Source organism: Anser brachyrhynchus (genome assembly GCF_964034855.1).
Source record: "Anser brachyrhynchus genome assembly, chromosome: 15".
Taxonomy (NCBI): Eukaryota; Metazoa; Chordata; class Aves; order Anseriformes; family Anatidae; genus Anser; species Anser brachyrhynchus.
In genome coordinates this window covers 13,204,720-13,218,934 of record NC_137733.1, presented here as the reverse complement: position 1 = coordinate 13,218,934, position 14,215 = coordinate 13,204,720, and the positions used below count along the sequence as shown (strand labels likewise).

At 46.4% G+C, this 14,215-nt stretch overlaps 1 protein-coding gene across 3 annotated transcripts in view; it reads left to right on the top strand.

Annotated features, from left to right (window-relative positions):
* The window catches only part of TTYH3 (tweety family member 3), a 79,161-nt gene that overhangs the window by 32,277 nt on the left and 32,669 nt on the right, over window positions 1–14,215 (top strand). For all 3 annotated transcript variants that reach the window (XM_080556422.1, XM_080556421.1, XM_080556423.1), the window contains exon 2: window positions 5,765–5,934. In XM_080556422.1, coding sequence (XP_080412548.1) covers window positions 5,765–5,934 — 170 coding nt within the window. The remainder of the gene's footprint in view (window positions 1–5,764; window positions 5,935–14,215) is intronic.

The following is a 14,215-nucleotide window of genomic DNA, read 5'->3' as shown; positions in this document are numbered from 1 at the left end:
CTCTGGCAATGATTGTATTTCGTGCTTGTTATTGCAATAAACCAACTATCAGCAAGGTTACGTCTTTCTGGCCTCTGCGTTGGTGGCTTCTGTGAATTGTAACAAATATAGGGGCAGTGTTGAAAGTGTTTAATATGAAGTAAGGGGTCAGAATGTTAACGTGGAGGAAATGATGATAATTTCTAATCAAACTAGCCTTGTTCTCAGTCGTTGCATGTACAAGGGCACTTGAGAAATTAATCTGAATTAACTGGAGGAATAAATTCAAAGCAGATTAGTTAAACCACTTTAAATGCACTAAAGTGAATTAAACTGCACTGAATTAAGACCATTCTAGTTAAACTACATTAAACCCCTGTGTGAACACTCATTTGTAATTAAAGTGACTTTAGTTCACAGCTCTAATTCCAATTAACTCTGGAATGCCCTTGCCCGTGTAGATTACCTCTCAGCATTAAGGAAGCTAGCTTGTGTATTTAACCAACCTGGTTAACCTGATTTGGGCTATCTAGTCGTGTTAGATGTTTCAACTGTAGATCTGTTTTATTCCAGTGTCTGGTGTCTTGTCCTTAGGTGATTAAATAAAAATAAAATAAAAATGCATGACGTAATCCTTGGCATTTCCCTTTTTTTTCCAGCAAGGAAAGCCAGTAGCCAAAAAAGCCAAAGGCAAAGCGTTGGCCTATATTGCTGCTCCAGTGTGGACTTGCTCTTACCGCGTGTATCTGTAATCTGCCGCGCTTCCTTGCAGCGTGCTTTCCCTGGGAGATGTCTCCAGAAGGAGATGAGGCGGTGGAACCTGTCCTCCGTTTCCATGGTGCTCTTCCCCGCTGCTGCGGGATCCTGAGCGAAGGAGAATACATCTCAGTGCCGTGGGAAAAGGCTCTTCCACAGCACGTTTCCTGCGCAGCCTTGCTTCTCTGCTGTGCTGAACGCAGCGATTGGCCTGGGAAGGCCTGTCCCCCAGGCGGAGGAGATATGGATGGTTTAGTGCTGAGATCAGTCGTGGTTTCCACATCCTTCCCCCCCCGGCCCCGCAATTACATTTGCCAATACGTGGCTGGCTGTGTTCCCTAGAAAGCCTGCGTCCTTCTGTGGAGGCTGTGGGATGAATGACATCCTGAGACGTTCAGTGTCTCGACAAACGCCACATACAGCACTCTTCACCAGAAGGGAGATGAAACGAAAATCGAGCCTCTGAACTCTCAGCACGATCAAAGCGAGCTGATGAGGGGTCAGAATGTGCTGCTTCTGTTGCCAGCATTGCACAGAGATCAGTTTGGTAGGACGTAATTATTTATCATCTGTGAGTACATAAGCTTCTCAGATGTTCTGAGGTCTGCAAAAAAGGTGTAGAAAGTAGTGTGGGCATGACACTATCCCACAGCAGTTTCTTTTCTTGCTAAGAAGACTTCCGTCCTTGATGGAATAAATAGAGATGAGTGCTGCTTTGGCAGCAGCCCAGTTTGCTTCATTTGTTCTTCTGGGCGAACGTTTTTCTCTTCCCACACTCCTTTAACCTCTTCTCTCTGTTCTATTATCGCAATCTTAAGTCACTGCATGGAAATCCAGAAGGAACATTAGTTGCAGATTGAGTGGAAAGCTTTCTCTTGGCAAACGCTAACTTTAAGGTAAAACTATAAACAGCTCTCAATCTGGCAATGATTAAGACAGCTGTGTTGCTGAGATGCTCAAAAGCTATAGCTGGTGGATTTTATATTTTGTCCTGTGGGTTGGAATTACAAAGTTTAAGATGAAATAATTTTCAAATTACTGATGGAAGATTAAAAGCAAATCTACATGCTTTTCGGGAACCACCTGAAGACTTTCAGCTTTCCTCTCAAGTTTCTTCTTGAGGTTTTAGAGGACTTTATGACTAGTAGTAAAATAGCAATGCTATCCAGAAATAGCTGTCATCTATTTCATGTGAAGAGTTGCTCACTGTGCCGGACTGCTGTTAGTATGGTTCAGGCCAAAAAAACGTGGTAATTGGAAACTGGATAGGCTGAAATTGGTAAAAACTTGTACTTAATATGGATTATTTGGAGTCTGTGTGTATTCAGGATTAAGTTTCTAAGCCCGTGCTGCTGCCAGGGCTTCTTGTGCCAAGTAGCCTTTGTGGCAGAGGGGAGGTGGTGGTGGGAGGACGAGGCCCTAAGCCAACACTGCTCTGTCCAGTCAAGGGGCAAACCAGCAGGCTTCAGGCAATGCTGAACCTTGACACTTGTGTGCAACCCAGTGTTTACCTCCTGCATTGCAATGCTTCGTTTTTATTTATTTTTTTGAGGTTTTCGTTAACGAAATGTGCCTAAATATATCTTGTATATCTCCTTTCTCATCTCGTGTAGATCACTACTGCTCTTCTTGACTACTTTTGTGATTGCAGTTCCTTACATGAAGGCAATTCCTGCTGGGGGACGATGGAGTGGAGTGTACGTCCCTTAAGTGCAGTTTCAGCAGCAGAAATTAGCCTTCCAGGACCACAGAGATCAGAGAGATATTCACGGAGCTAATGATGTAGATCACAGCTGGGAACTTGGGGTCTAAGAGAGCTGAAACCTGCTGTTCGGTGTGGGATTTTTCATCCAGTAGGCAAGTCTGTGTATCGGCTGAGTCAATACTGGAGACTTGGAGGCTGTGAATCGTGCTGTGCTGAAGGCTGATCTGCATCCATGTCCTTGGGTGTTACACCAGCACCCAAGGTACCCTCATACCATGTGAAAACTCCTGCCTCTGTAGAGCTTAACCAGCCCCAGGGGTTTTAGTGGGGGATGTTTTTGCCGTGACCTGTATTTCTTACAGCGATGGTGCCTCTCTCTGCATGGGAACCTAGATGTTTTCTGCCCCTTTTTGTCCTCTTATTCCCATTGAGAGGGTGAATGCCATGAATCCTGGCAACCCAGGCAGAGCTGAGAAAAGCCATTAACGCTGCAGCAGGCTGTTGAGCACAGTGCATGCACAAGACCAAGTGTATTCAGGTTTCACGGTGCCTTTCCAAGCTAGCAGTGCTGCTCATGGTTACTTCCCTGTGCATTGCTATTAACTTTTATTTTGAAAGAGCTGCTGAACACTGCAACTTAGTCTCCTGCCAGTCTGGCTGATACCACTTGGATTTACACTCATTTTCAGGGACTGCTCTGTCTCCACTTCTGCCATTAGTGTCAGCACAGTGGTAAAATGTTGCTCCTCGAAGTTGTCTCCATTTTCCTGTAAGGGCAGTTCATGCATCATTCGCTATAAAGGTTCTGGTAGTTCAGCAAATGTTCGAAGACGAATTGATGCTCTTTTGTGGCAAAAGGCCCAGTGCGTAATTTTGCATTTACTTGGGATAACGTGGCCTTGGATAACCGAGTCCCAGATTTAGTGTTGCAGGATAAAGTCTCTGAGGGTTTATCCAGCCTCAACCCCCTTTTTAAAATACTGTTATTTAATCCCGACAAGCAGGCACAGGCATATCTTTGGTTGCGACCAGGCTTTCACTGCCAGCCAGGCTCTGGGTCCTAAACTGACTCATCAGTCAGGAAGATTAATAACCGCTCTGCTGGATGATTTCACTTGTTGTCATGGCACATATCCATTAATGGAAAACAAATATTCTCTGCAAAATGAAACACAGATCTGGGTGTACTGGCCAGCCAACCCCTTTTGGCTAAAGGCTTACATTTAAGCATATATTAAAGCGTCCCTTCAAAGTGAGAACTCCAAGTCGCTTGGTGCATGGCAGTTTGTGTGTGTGTGCTCTTTTTTGTTTGCTTGTTCCTTTTCAGATGGGCTGTTCCTCTCCACCTGGAACTGCAGAGTGATTTTTTTGCTAGTAAAGTCTCTGGGACGACTTTTCGGTGGGTTCTTCTTTCCAGAGGCAATGCCTGTTAGCGAGCGAGGAGGGCCGAGGGTGCGAGCGAAGCAGCGCAGGCAAGCGGCGCAGGCAAGCTTTGCGTTACAGCAGCCTGAAGCATTTAAAAAATAACCAATATCCCCAAGGAGCTTTGGTAGGCTGAATGTGTTGGTTAAATTAGTACTGAGGGCTTGTACATGGCAGGCCTTCAGAAGTGGGAGAAGTTGGGTCTCCGAATGCAGCTTCCCTCTCGAAGGCCTCTTTGCGCTCAGGAACTCGAGCGGTGCACACACCATCTGGCGTAATCATGGGAAAGGGGGAGAGTGCTTTTTCCCTTCCAGCCCCACTCTCTTAAAAATCCCCAAGTTTGGTTTCTACAAGGGGACGGAGTTTCAGCTGTTGAGTTTGGGGAAGGTGCACCTGTAAGCTCCCCGCATCCCCAGCATGCTCGGTGAGCTCTGGGTCTCTCTTTAGGCCGCGAAGGCACCCAGCACGCAGCGACGTGGAATATCTGTCATGCAGCAAGAGAGCCCTAACTGGTGTGAATCTCATTATGTACAGCTGATGGGCACTACAGCCCATAAATACTGCCGTTTGCTGGGCTGGGAAGTACGTTCAAGTGTTGTGTGGCTTATATAGCTTGCCAGAATTCAAACACAGCTGGGAGTACCTATGGAGCAAGCTGGGGGAGAAGGAAGGGAAAAAAAACCCTCTGAAGAGGAACTTGCTGCCAGATTCCCTTGGAAATATTCAAGAATTTTGTTGAGAATCTTGCTGCAACTGCAGCATTCTGTGTTTCACGTCTTTGACCAGGAGGCAGTTGTTGCTTCAATCAGAAGGAAGCCTATAAATATTTTAAAGGAATTTCTGCATGAGGAGAAAAAGAGAGACTGATTTAAAAAGCTTAAACCTTAGTGTTATGTTTGCCGATACAGGTCTATGCCTGCCTTCCCAATATTGGGGCAGCAATAGGTAACTTAGGTCCTTTGCAGATATTTACGCCGTTTTTACTACATTGGCATTTGTCACTGCTACCCAAGGGTTTGCCCAAAAACACTTCTGGATAAAATAACATCCTTCTGCTTCATTCATTCACTTGAGAAAGAGTGGCTGGATTTAGTGTTAGAATTCATTTTATTTTTTTCTTATTTAACAAAAATGTTTTGCATTTTTGGGATTCAGCCAGGATTTTCTGAATAAAAATAAATTGGAATGGAGTTAAACACTTTCTGCTTTCCTTTCCTCCCAGGGAACATCTGAATAGAAATAGGTGCAACAATACCGAAGCTTGTGACTACTTCAAGCTGGTGTGTCTGTAGCATCTGCATTAGTTTTGCTGTATCTGTATGTGTGGATGGTATGTGGAGGGTTTAGCATGTATTCTAGGTCTACCTAGAATAGAAGCATTGCATGGAGATTTTTTTTTTTTTTAAATTCAATATCACACATGTATAATAAATTCCACCCCCTTTCAAACCTACTCATGCACTTGGATGTCTAATGAATAAGCCTGCATATTTATTCATGAGGATTAAAGAACTGTACAGATAGAGGCAGCTGGCTGAACTATTCATTTATTTTCTCTTTAAATCTGCTGACCTCTGATCTGGAGGAAAGAGGGAGCCCTCCCTGATTCACTTGGGCTGCTTGCAGATGGGGTAGACAAAATGGCTTGGCTCTCTGCAGCTCAGAGTCAGAAGATGGTTTCATCGAGCAGAGAGGCAGGGCAGGGAGAAAGCACTGCTCGGAGCCTCCTGTCTGTGGCTTTTTAAAACAAAACCCCAAAAAAACATATCAAACCACCAGTTTTCAGGTTTGGCCTTCAGCACTGTCTCAGGGCCGAGTCCTCAGACCTCTGGGCCCTGGCTGACGGCCTGCACTGTGGGTGCTCGGTGGTCCCACGCTGACGACTGGTTTTCTTTTCCTCAGGCCCTGCTGCTGTTGGGTGGCGTGGCGCTCTCCTGCCTGGCTCTGGACCTGCTCTTCCTCTTGTTCTACTCCTTCTGGCTGTGCTGTCGCCACCGAAAGAGCGAAGAACACCTCAACGCAGACTGCTGCTGTACAGCATGGTGTGTCATCATCGCGACCCTGGTGTGCAGGTAAGGGTGAGCACCTCGCTGCACAGGGCGTCGTGTCCCGTTTTCATGCTTGGGGTGCTGTGCCTGTAGTTAGTAAATGCTGGCAATAATCCCTCTTTCCGCTTGGTAGGTGTATGTTTTAAATGTCTGTAATGCATTTTCTTCCTCTCTGCCACTTGCTGAACTGCCTAATGGTTTGAGCGATGTGAAAAGGAATAGCTAATGGGCTGCTCTTTGATGCTTCGCGAGTGGTAAATCAAGGACGCTGCGTCCTTGGGAGCTTAACACTTAAATAGGAGGGATACAGAGTTCAGTTATTTGATGGGTCTAGATGGGGATTTCTTAGAGTCTTCGAGGCTGGTGTCTGAAAAGAATGACTATGGTTGAGAGTAGATTATGAAGAAAGAGGCACAAATCCTTCTTTTGGGTCTGGAAGTACTGTTGTTTGGACGTGGACGTTCAGATTTTGTAGCCTGTATTAGGCACTGCTACATTTTGTTGTATGTACTAATGTACAGAGCTCTCTCCAAGGGTTGCTAGTAATGCTGCTAGTGTCAGCAATGTTTCATGTTACGGCTGAACAATAGACACTCTTGGAGATGTTCCTGGAAAACCAGCAAATTTAAGTAGTTGGTGAAGAACATGAGCAGAAGAAGTTAAAATGAATGAGTTTACATTTTGCATTCTGGGTTTTTTTTTGTTTGTTTGTTTGTTTTTTTGGTCAACACAGACAAGGATCCCATTTGCTAGAAAGATAACAATGGGGCATCTGAAAGCAGGAACGTATTTGCAGACCCCTGGAAAGAACTTCGGGCTTAGTCTGTTTTGACTTGAGCAGAATGAGTTCTCTGGGATCTGTGGACATTTACACTGAGCACTGAGTTTTCCTGCCAATTCCAAGCATTATTCCAAGCAATTCTCTTACCTGAGGGTCTAAGTGGTCTGAGTTGCCCCTCCACAGTTCTGAGAGCAGTTCCGTGTTCAGAAAGGAGGTAACAACGAGACAATTGTATTTTGTTGCATCTCGTGGCTCGCTTTTTCTGTTAACCTACTGATAGACCATGTCCTAGATACACCACCCGTTTGGAGGCATACGTGTTCCTTGAAGGCCAAGCTTAGCTGTTCAGGGGCTAGACTGTGCTATTAATGGACTTCTCCATTAGAAAGCAAATGGTATTTGCTCTTTCGAGGCACATACTTGAGAGACTAGAAAACCCCTGGAGTACTGGAACAAACACCACAGAGCAGACATTACTATGTTGTGGGTTTAGCAAGCTGGGGATGGATTTGCCTGTGAAAGCCAGGGCTCAGTGGTTTGGAGGAGAGCTAGTGTGTTTAAAAAATACTGCTGTCGTTGCAGGGAGCTCTTCCATGCTTTGCTGATTGCAAGTAAGTGCCTGGAACGGAAAGGCAAACTAGAGAACAACTCAAAAAAGAAATCTCAACCTCAGACACCTTTCTTTTTAGTGATCTCAGGAGCTTCAGCTGCATCCATTCCAATCCACTGAAAATGCTGTGGTCCTAACCCTTTCTTACAGAAACTCTAACTGATGCTATTTATAGTAGTGTTGCTGCTACAGGCTCTTGTTAGCTATTGTTATGCAGCATTTGTGTCCAAGACAGCTGCTGCAGAGTGTGGTAGTTCTGTTTGCTTTTAATTGTAGGCAGGGTGAGGAGGAGGCTTTCTGCATATCTCCCCAAGTGTGCATGAGACAATTTAAAGTTGGAAGGTCAGCATTTAAATTCTGGTAGGCTTGATGCAACTCCCAGTCATGTCCACAAGTTGGAAAACGGCTTAGGCTTGCTCAAAATCTGAACGATTGGTTTACATCCTTGGTGTACTATTTGTTTCTGCAAGTATTAAATGCAGGAGTATCCTTAAAATTAAGATTCTCCTGGAATCTGCAGTGATGCTGCCTGAATATTTGTTCTGACCTTTTTTTAAAGTTCCCCTCTGAAGGTGGCGCTTGCAGCGGTAGCAGGATGGTACCATCCCTGGTAGCTGCAGCTGCTGTCCAAGTGCTGCTGCTCTCTGCGAAGCCGAGGTCTGTTTTCTGCCCCTCTGACAGCAGCTGGATGCGACAGCACACTCAAAGCGGTGCCTTTTGGCACTCTGTGCTCGGCATCTGGCTGGGAATACAGATACGGCTTCCGACAAGCAAGGAATCCAATCTGCGCTAGCAGGAAGTCCCAATTAGGTACCAGCAGTTAAAGATCAGTCAACTGGAGATGTCCTGTCCTAGCTGTGCGTGACATGCAGCAGAAGTGCCAGACCGGCAGATGCTGTTAGGTTCCAGCGAGAGGGAACAAAGCTCCACTGAATGTCTGCCTGGGTCAGCAGGCTGACCTGGGAGGCAGTTCGCACCAAGGGGAACAAAGGTGGCTTGGATGCTCAGGCAGTGAGAGGAGCCAGAGACTGCGCTGTTCTGTCCAAGTGCCATGAAGTGGGCTGTTGTCTTCCTAGCTGAGAACTACTTTACTCTGGTTGAGCCCAGCCATGCCTAGTACACGCTTATCTAGGTAGTGGTTAAACCCAGAGGGCAGTTTGTGAATCCTGCTCAGTTCTGGATCACTGTGGATCGCTGTTACCTATTTTCCTTCTGAGCAAAAGGAAGAATGCTGAGCCAGCAGAAAGGCAGAGCTGGTTAATAGGAATTCTCTAGCAAAATATCTCTCTAATGAGTCCTCCCGGTTGCTTTAATCACAAAGCTGCAGGAAGGACTTGCCTAGATTATTCCTTGAAAACCTAGTTCATTGCTAGTCCTTACTAAGTTTGATTGGTTTGTGTGTATGGAGAGTTGTCGTCTCATATAAATCCACTCATCCTCAGATCCCTGTAGGTCATGCTAACGCTCCCGCAAGGGACCTCAGCTCCGAAGGTGGGTAGGAAGCTTCATGGAGAGGATACCTGAAAGAAATGGGTGCAATTAAATGGTGAAAACTTGCTTTCTCAAGTGCTAATAGCGCTTTCCCTTGGTGCTAAAGTGCAAGGTGGTAATTAGACAGACAAATTAACATTCCTCCTGAGAACATGAAGTCTAAAAAGGGCTCTCCTTATGAAGTTCCTGTAATTAAAGATGACTTGGTGTAGTTAGATTATTCATTTCTAAAGATGTGATGTGAATGGCTAGTGCTCATCTTTTCAGACTAGTGATTGGATGCCCACAGGGGTTTTCACTGTGTGTGTGTTATGACTGGAAGATCTCTCCATCAGCAGGCATGAGTATGTTCTCCGTATCAGATTAATGCTCCGCTGTGCACATACACCTTGTGTAATCCAGAAAACGTTTTGTGCAGGCTGCACTACAAGGAAATGTGGAATTACACCTGATTTCTTTTTCTCTCTCTTTATCATAGAATGTCCTAAGCCCATCCACCTCTTGCATGCAAATAATAGGGAGGCTGTGTCCTTGGGGAAATTCAGCCGTGAGCTTTTCAGGAAAAGAGAGAGGGAAATGGGTGTTTTTTTCTCCAGACGTGAATTTCTTGAGCCTTGTTGAAAAGTGATACTGAAGTGTACATACGCAACATGCAGTAATTAAAATCATAGGGTTGTCTCTGTATGAATATGTAGAAGTCGCAGCATGCTGCTGGTCTGTCTCTTGTCATATAACTGTCTGAAGAGCTGGTGTAGCACATAGTCTCTCCCTAGTGTGCATCCGTGGGTATGCATTAGTAATGACAGTGTTAATCTCAGGAGTGTACTGTTTTCTTCTTTTAACATATATGGGTATCCTAAAACTTACCAAAATGACTGAGTAGCCAAGTGGCTTTTTTAATGCTGTATTGAGCAGCAGGAGAAATTTCTTAAATGTCCCTTAAGAGCTGAGTAGATAGATTTTAAGATTATTCTTATTTAAAAATACCAGCGAGAAGGAAGGCAGGGGAGAGGTAGTGCTAGTGGAAGGGGCAGGAGAGTGACAAAAGTAGGTCTGGGAGGAAGAACCGAGGCTGGGGTGGTGTGGACTGAGGAGCTGAGGCGTGTGCGTGCTGGGGAGGGGAGTGCGGCAGAAGGAAGAATAGCACAAGTGGAGATGAGTTTCCCACAGAAGTGTTGAAAATGCGTTGGAGTATCTTCCAGAGGGTGCTAGGGTGGGAAAAAAGCTGTGTCATTCAGGAATGCTGTTCTTGTATCCATGCTGCATGACAGAACTGCAGGCTTCCCCATTGGGCGATGGTTTTGTCATCATGGACTGGGAGATGTCTGCTCTGTCTGAGGCTATGGAGCCTTCCAGGGTCTGTGCAAGAAACCAGGAGGTCGGTCCTGACCTCAGGGACTTACACTGTTGGGTTAGGATGAGTTGATCTATTTTTACTTTAAAAGAGGGAGCTCAAATAAAAGGGAACCCCTGGTTCTTTTTAATCAAATAAAAGGTAGTTAAAAACTGGTTCAAATCTTTAAATCTGCTTTAAACAACAGCAACTTATACCGGTGTGTGTAGGCAGGGATTTGAAACAACTGTTGGATTTAGATAGGCCAAATGCAAGCAGAAAGCAACAGCAACACTTCTCTCTTCCCCCGCCGGCGGTTCCCCCCCGCCTGCTCTTCGGCTCGGCTCCCCCCTCGGTCGCAGCGTGGATCCAGGCAGCTGCAACCAGCCCGTGCCTCTGGCCTGCAGGGATGGATGGCTTCCCTCCCTCTAGCATGATAGGAAGGGGAACTACCACAAAACGGCACGGCTTGCTCCTAGGAGAAGGAATGGCTCCGTGTAAGTAGCTCTTGCTAGCACAGCTTACGAATGCAGAGCTGGCATTTGCTGCGCAGTAATGGAATAATTAACGTACTGTCTGTAGGTTCCGGTGGATGTATGCGATGCACATCTAGAGGAATTTGTTGCTTGAATTAAATGGCTTTTATCCTAATTCGTGTTGCTCCAGGAAGAGGCAGATGCCCAGCCCATCCCCGAGCAGCCAGGACCCCTCCCGTCCCCCAGCCAGCCACCCCACATTAATTGCCCAGCATGACGCCAGATGGGATGGAACACCCCTTTGGCCAGTGGGGGTCAGCTGTCCTGGGTCTGTCTCCTCCCAGCTGGAGAGGGACTCTACCAGGGAGTGTAGCCATGGAACAAGGAATAATGGCTTTGAACAAACGGAGGGGAGATTTAGATTAAATGTTCTCAATGCTCGCAAGGCGAGTGGCAGGCCTCCTTGGTGTGCGAGGACAGCGATGCAGTCTGGCAAAGCACCGAGAAGGAATGCACCCGACCAGAAGGAGATGTGTTGTGGGTGGAGGGATAGCGCCGGTGGCACGAGAGACACCAGTGCCCAAGGGACCTCTGGCGCCCAGCCCACAGACACGTATAGGCGGTACCACTGGCACCGCAATGACACGGGGAACAGGCCACCCCCTCAAAGATACAGCGACAGGAGGCCTGGGCCTTCCCATAGGCGCAACGGTGATGTGGGGCAAAGGCAGGAACATCAGGCAGACAGCCGTGGGGAGCAGAAACGTGCCCATAGTCCAGAACACAGTGCGGGACCCAGCCACGAATGTAAACCAGACAGCAGCGTTGAACGCATGCATGAAAATCAACCTGGCAGTGGCATGGGACCTGGGGGTGGAACTGGACGACCCCCTCGTTCGGCACCCTGGCCTGAAAACATTCCGGACAGAAGGCATCCCGTTTGGGCAGTCCCGGGCAAGGACTGGCTTGTCCTTCTGCCAAACACCGTGGAGCCCATGGAGCTGGATCCACCAGATATGGAGGAACCAATGGAAGTGGATCCACCTCGGCCAGAACAGACCAGAGACTACTGCGGCATGTCTTTGCTACCTGCCATCCGAGCACACCAACAGCGTCACAGGAGGGCCCGGCCAGCTCCCTACTTGTTGTCGCTCAGGCTCCATCCCAGGCGTTAGCTTGGAGCCACCAAACACCATGGACATCTCGCAGGCTTACCTGCAAGATGTCCTGGCAATAAACAGCTCTGTTGCCGATTCTCAGGGGTTTTGTGAGTGCTTCTTTTTTTGGGTGGAATGGGCTAAAGTTGTGCCAGGGGAGGTTTAAGTTGGATATTAGGAAAAGCTTGTTTACTGAAAGGGTTGTTAGGTATTGGCATGGGCGGCCCAGGGAAGTGGTTGAGTCACCATCCCTGGAGGTCTTTAAAAGACGTTTAGATGTAGAGCTTAGTGATATGGTTTAGTGGAGGACTTGTTCGTGTTAGGTCAGAGGTTGGACTGGGTGATCTTGGAGGCCTCTTCCAACCTAGGTGATTCTGTGATTGTGTGTGAGTAGTGACAGTACCTACCTAGGTGGTTATGGGCGGCTGGAGGTGGTGACACGGTGTTGGGCAGGACGCCTGTGAGGATGGATGGCTGCTGGGGTGGTTCTGCCTCTGATGCGGTAGAGAGGTTTGAGTCAGTTGCCTGTAGTTGGCAGCACTTGATAAATGGCTCTCTGATGTAAAGTGGCTAAGGTACTAGCAGCATTGTGTCTTTAAGGAAAAAACGACTGCTGCCACTTCACGCAGAGTGCTGTTTCTGAGCCTTTTCCACCAAAAAAAAAAAAAGTGCTACTGTGGTGGGAATACTGAGAACCAAGCAGCAGGTTTTGGGCACTCACCAAGCCTTTGCTGAAAGAATAGCATTCTAGTAGCTGTAATGGGATGAATAAACATCACTCGCCAATTAGAGGGTTCAAATCTGCATATTCAAAGCCTGGAATGTCCTGGAATTTATTTGGTGTTGACAGTATAAACAACTGCTAAAGTTTGCTGCTGCTCTGGATAATGAAATGGTTTGTCTGAATTTGTTTGCTCTGATAAGACAAGGGGAAATTCAAGCCAGAGGTTTGTAATTGCAGTGATGGGATGCTGAGTGGTCTTATCCTGGGAATAGCTCAGGATCTGTAATCTCGCTAGTGCTCAGGGATGGGAAGTGCTGGTTTTTGTGTTTGTTTCTGTTTTGTTAATCCTCACCACCACCACCTGCACCCTAGGCATGCATTATCAAGCTCTGATTATAGCTGCAACCAGGGAGGAATGCAGAGGGCTTTTCTCTCTTCCATTATCAGCATTGTTGCCATTGTGAAAACATTTGAGGAATGGTGTTCATGAAGAAAGAGACCAAATTCTTGTATTAACACTAAATATTAGGAATTACATACGTGCCACCTCTCCTTGTGTATGATGTAGTTGCTGCCATCACAGGGAGACTCTTCAGCTAAGGCTTAAGGGCCAAGCCCTGTATAATTTCAGGAGATTTTATTGTTGGAAAAAGCATGGGGCTGACAGATTTTCATACTGGCTCTGCTTCCAGTGTGTGATCTTTACTTCTATTCCTTGCACATGTGAAGAAAAAGCAGAAGTGCAGCCAGGTGAACTATATTGTTCTGCTCACTGGTTTTGGGGTGCGTGAGACATGGGAAGCGAAGGAGGGATGCTGTGTTCCTGCAGGACAGGAGTGACAGCTTAAACAGTCATTTGGACTGCAGACTGGCGTATATGCCAGAGCAAATCTAGGCACGTGTCTGTTATCCAGACAAAGCCCACCCTGGCCTGCTTAGGTTCATTCCCCAGCTGGGTGATGGCGGTGAAGAACGCTGAATGTCCTTTTGTGACCCTTCCTGTTAAACTAAGACCCTGCATTTCCATGTTCTGGAAGCTGTTGGTTGCCTTGCTTCCTTCGTCTTTCATACCTCCTTCAAACCACCTCTGTGAGTGTGTACTATAGCCCAAGCACAAAGTTACTGTGAGGAAACTGTTTCATCCAGAAAATTCTTAACTTAAAATTAAAAAGAAAGCAAAACTCCTTTCCCCATCCTCTTCCCACACCACCACCACCTTCCTTCCCAGTACCACAACCTTGGTGTCTTGAGAACCATCCCAGAAAAGATTCTGGATGCTCTGAAGGTAAACGTGACATGAAAATGGGAAATGTGTATCTTAGTAATGTTTGTTTCCTCTGAGTTCAGTTGTATAAACCCTTCACAGGTTCTTTCTTCCTCTGTTATTAGTAAAAATGGGCTTGGGAAGAGGAATGGTGAGTTCCTGCGGTAATGCCTTAATAGAAGGGGTATTGCTGACTTGCTTCAGATAATCTCCTGGTTGTAACCCATTTACAGGATCTTCCTCCTGTAAGTGAGGCTTAAGCTAATATGGTTTACTTCATAATCGGGGCAGACTGATATGTGTGGACAGTTATGGCAAATCAACTGATAGGTGGTAATTTGCCAAGCAGCTGGAGTTGAATTGTGTCTGCAAGCTTGAAAATCACTTGCTTAAAAATAAATAAGCTTTTTGTCCTAGCAAGTTATTAAGCTTTGCTTCCAAATAGTCTAAATCAGTACAACTCAAATGC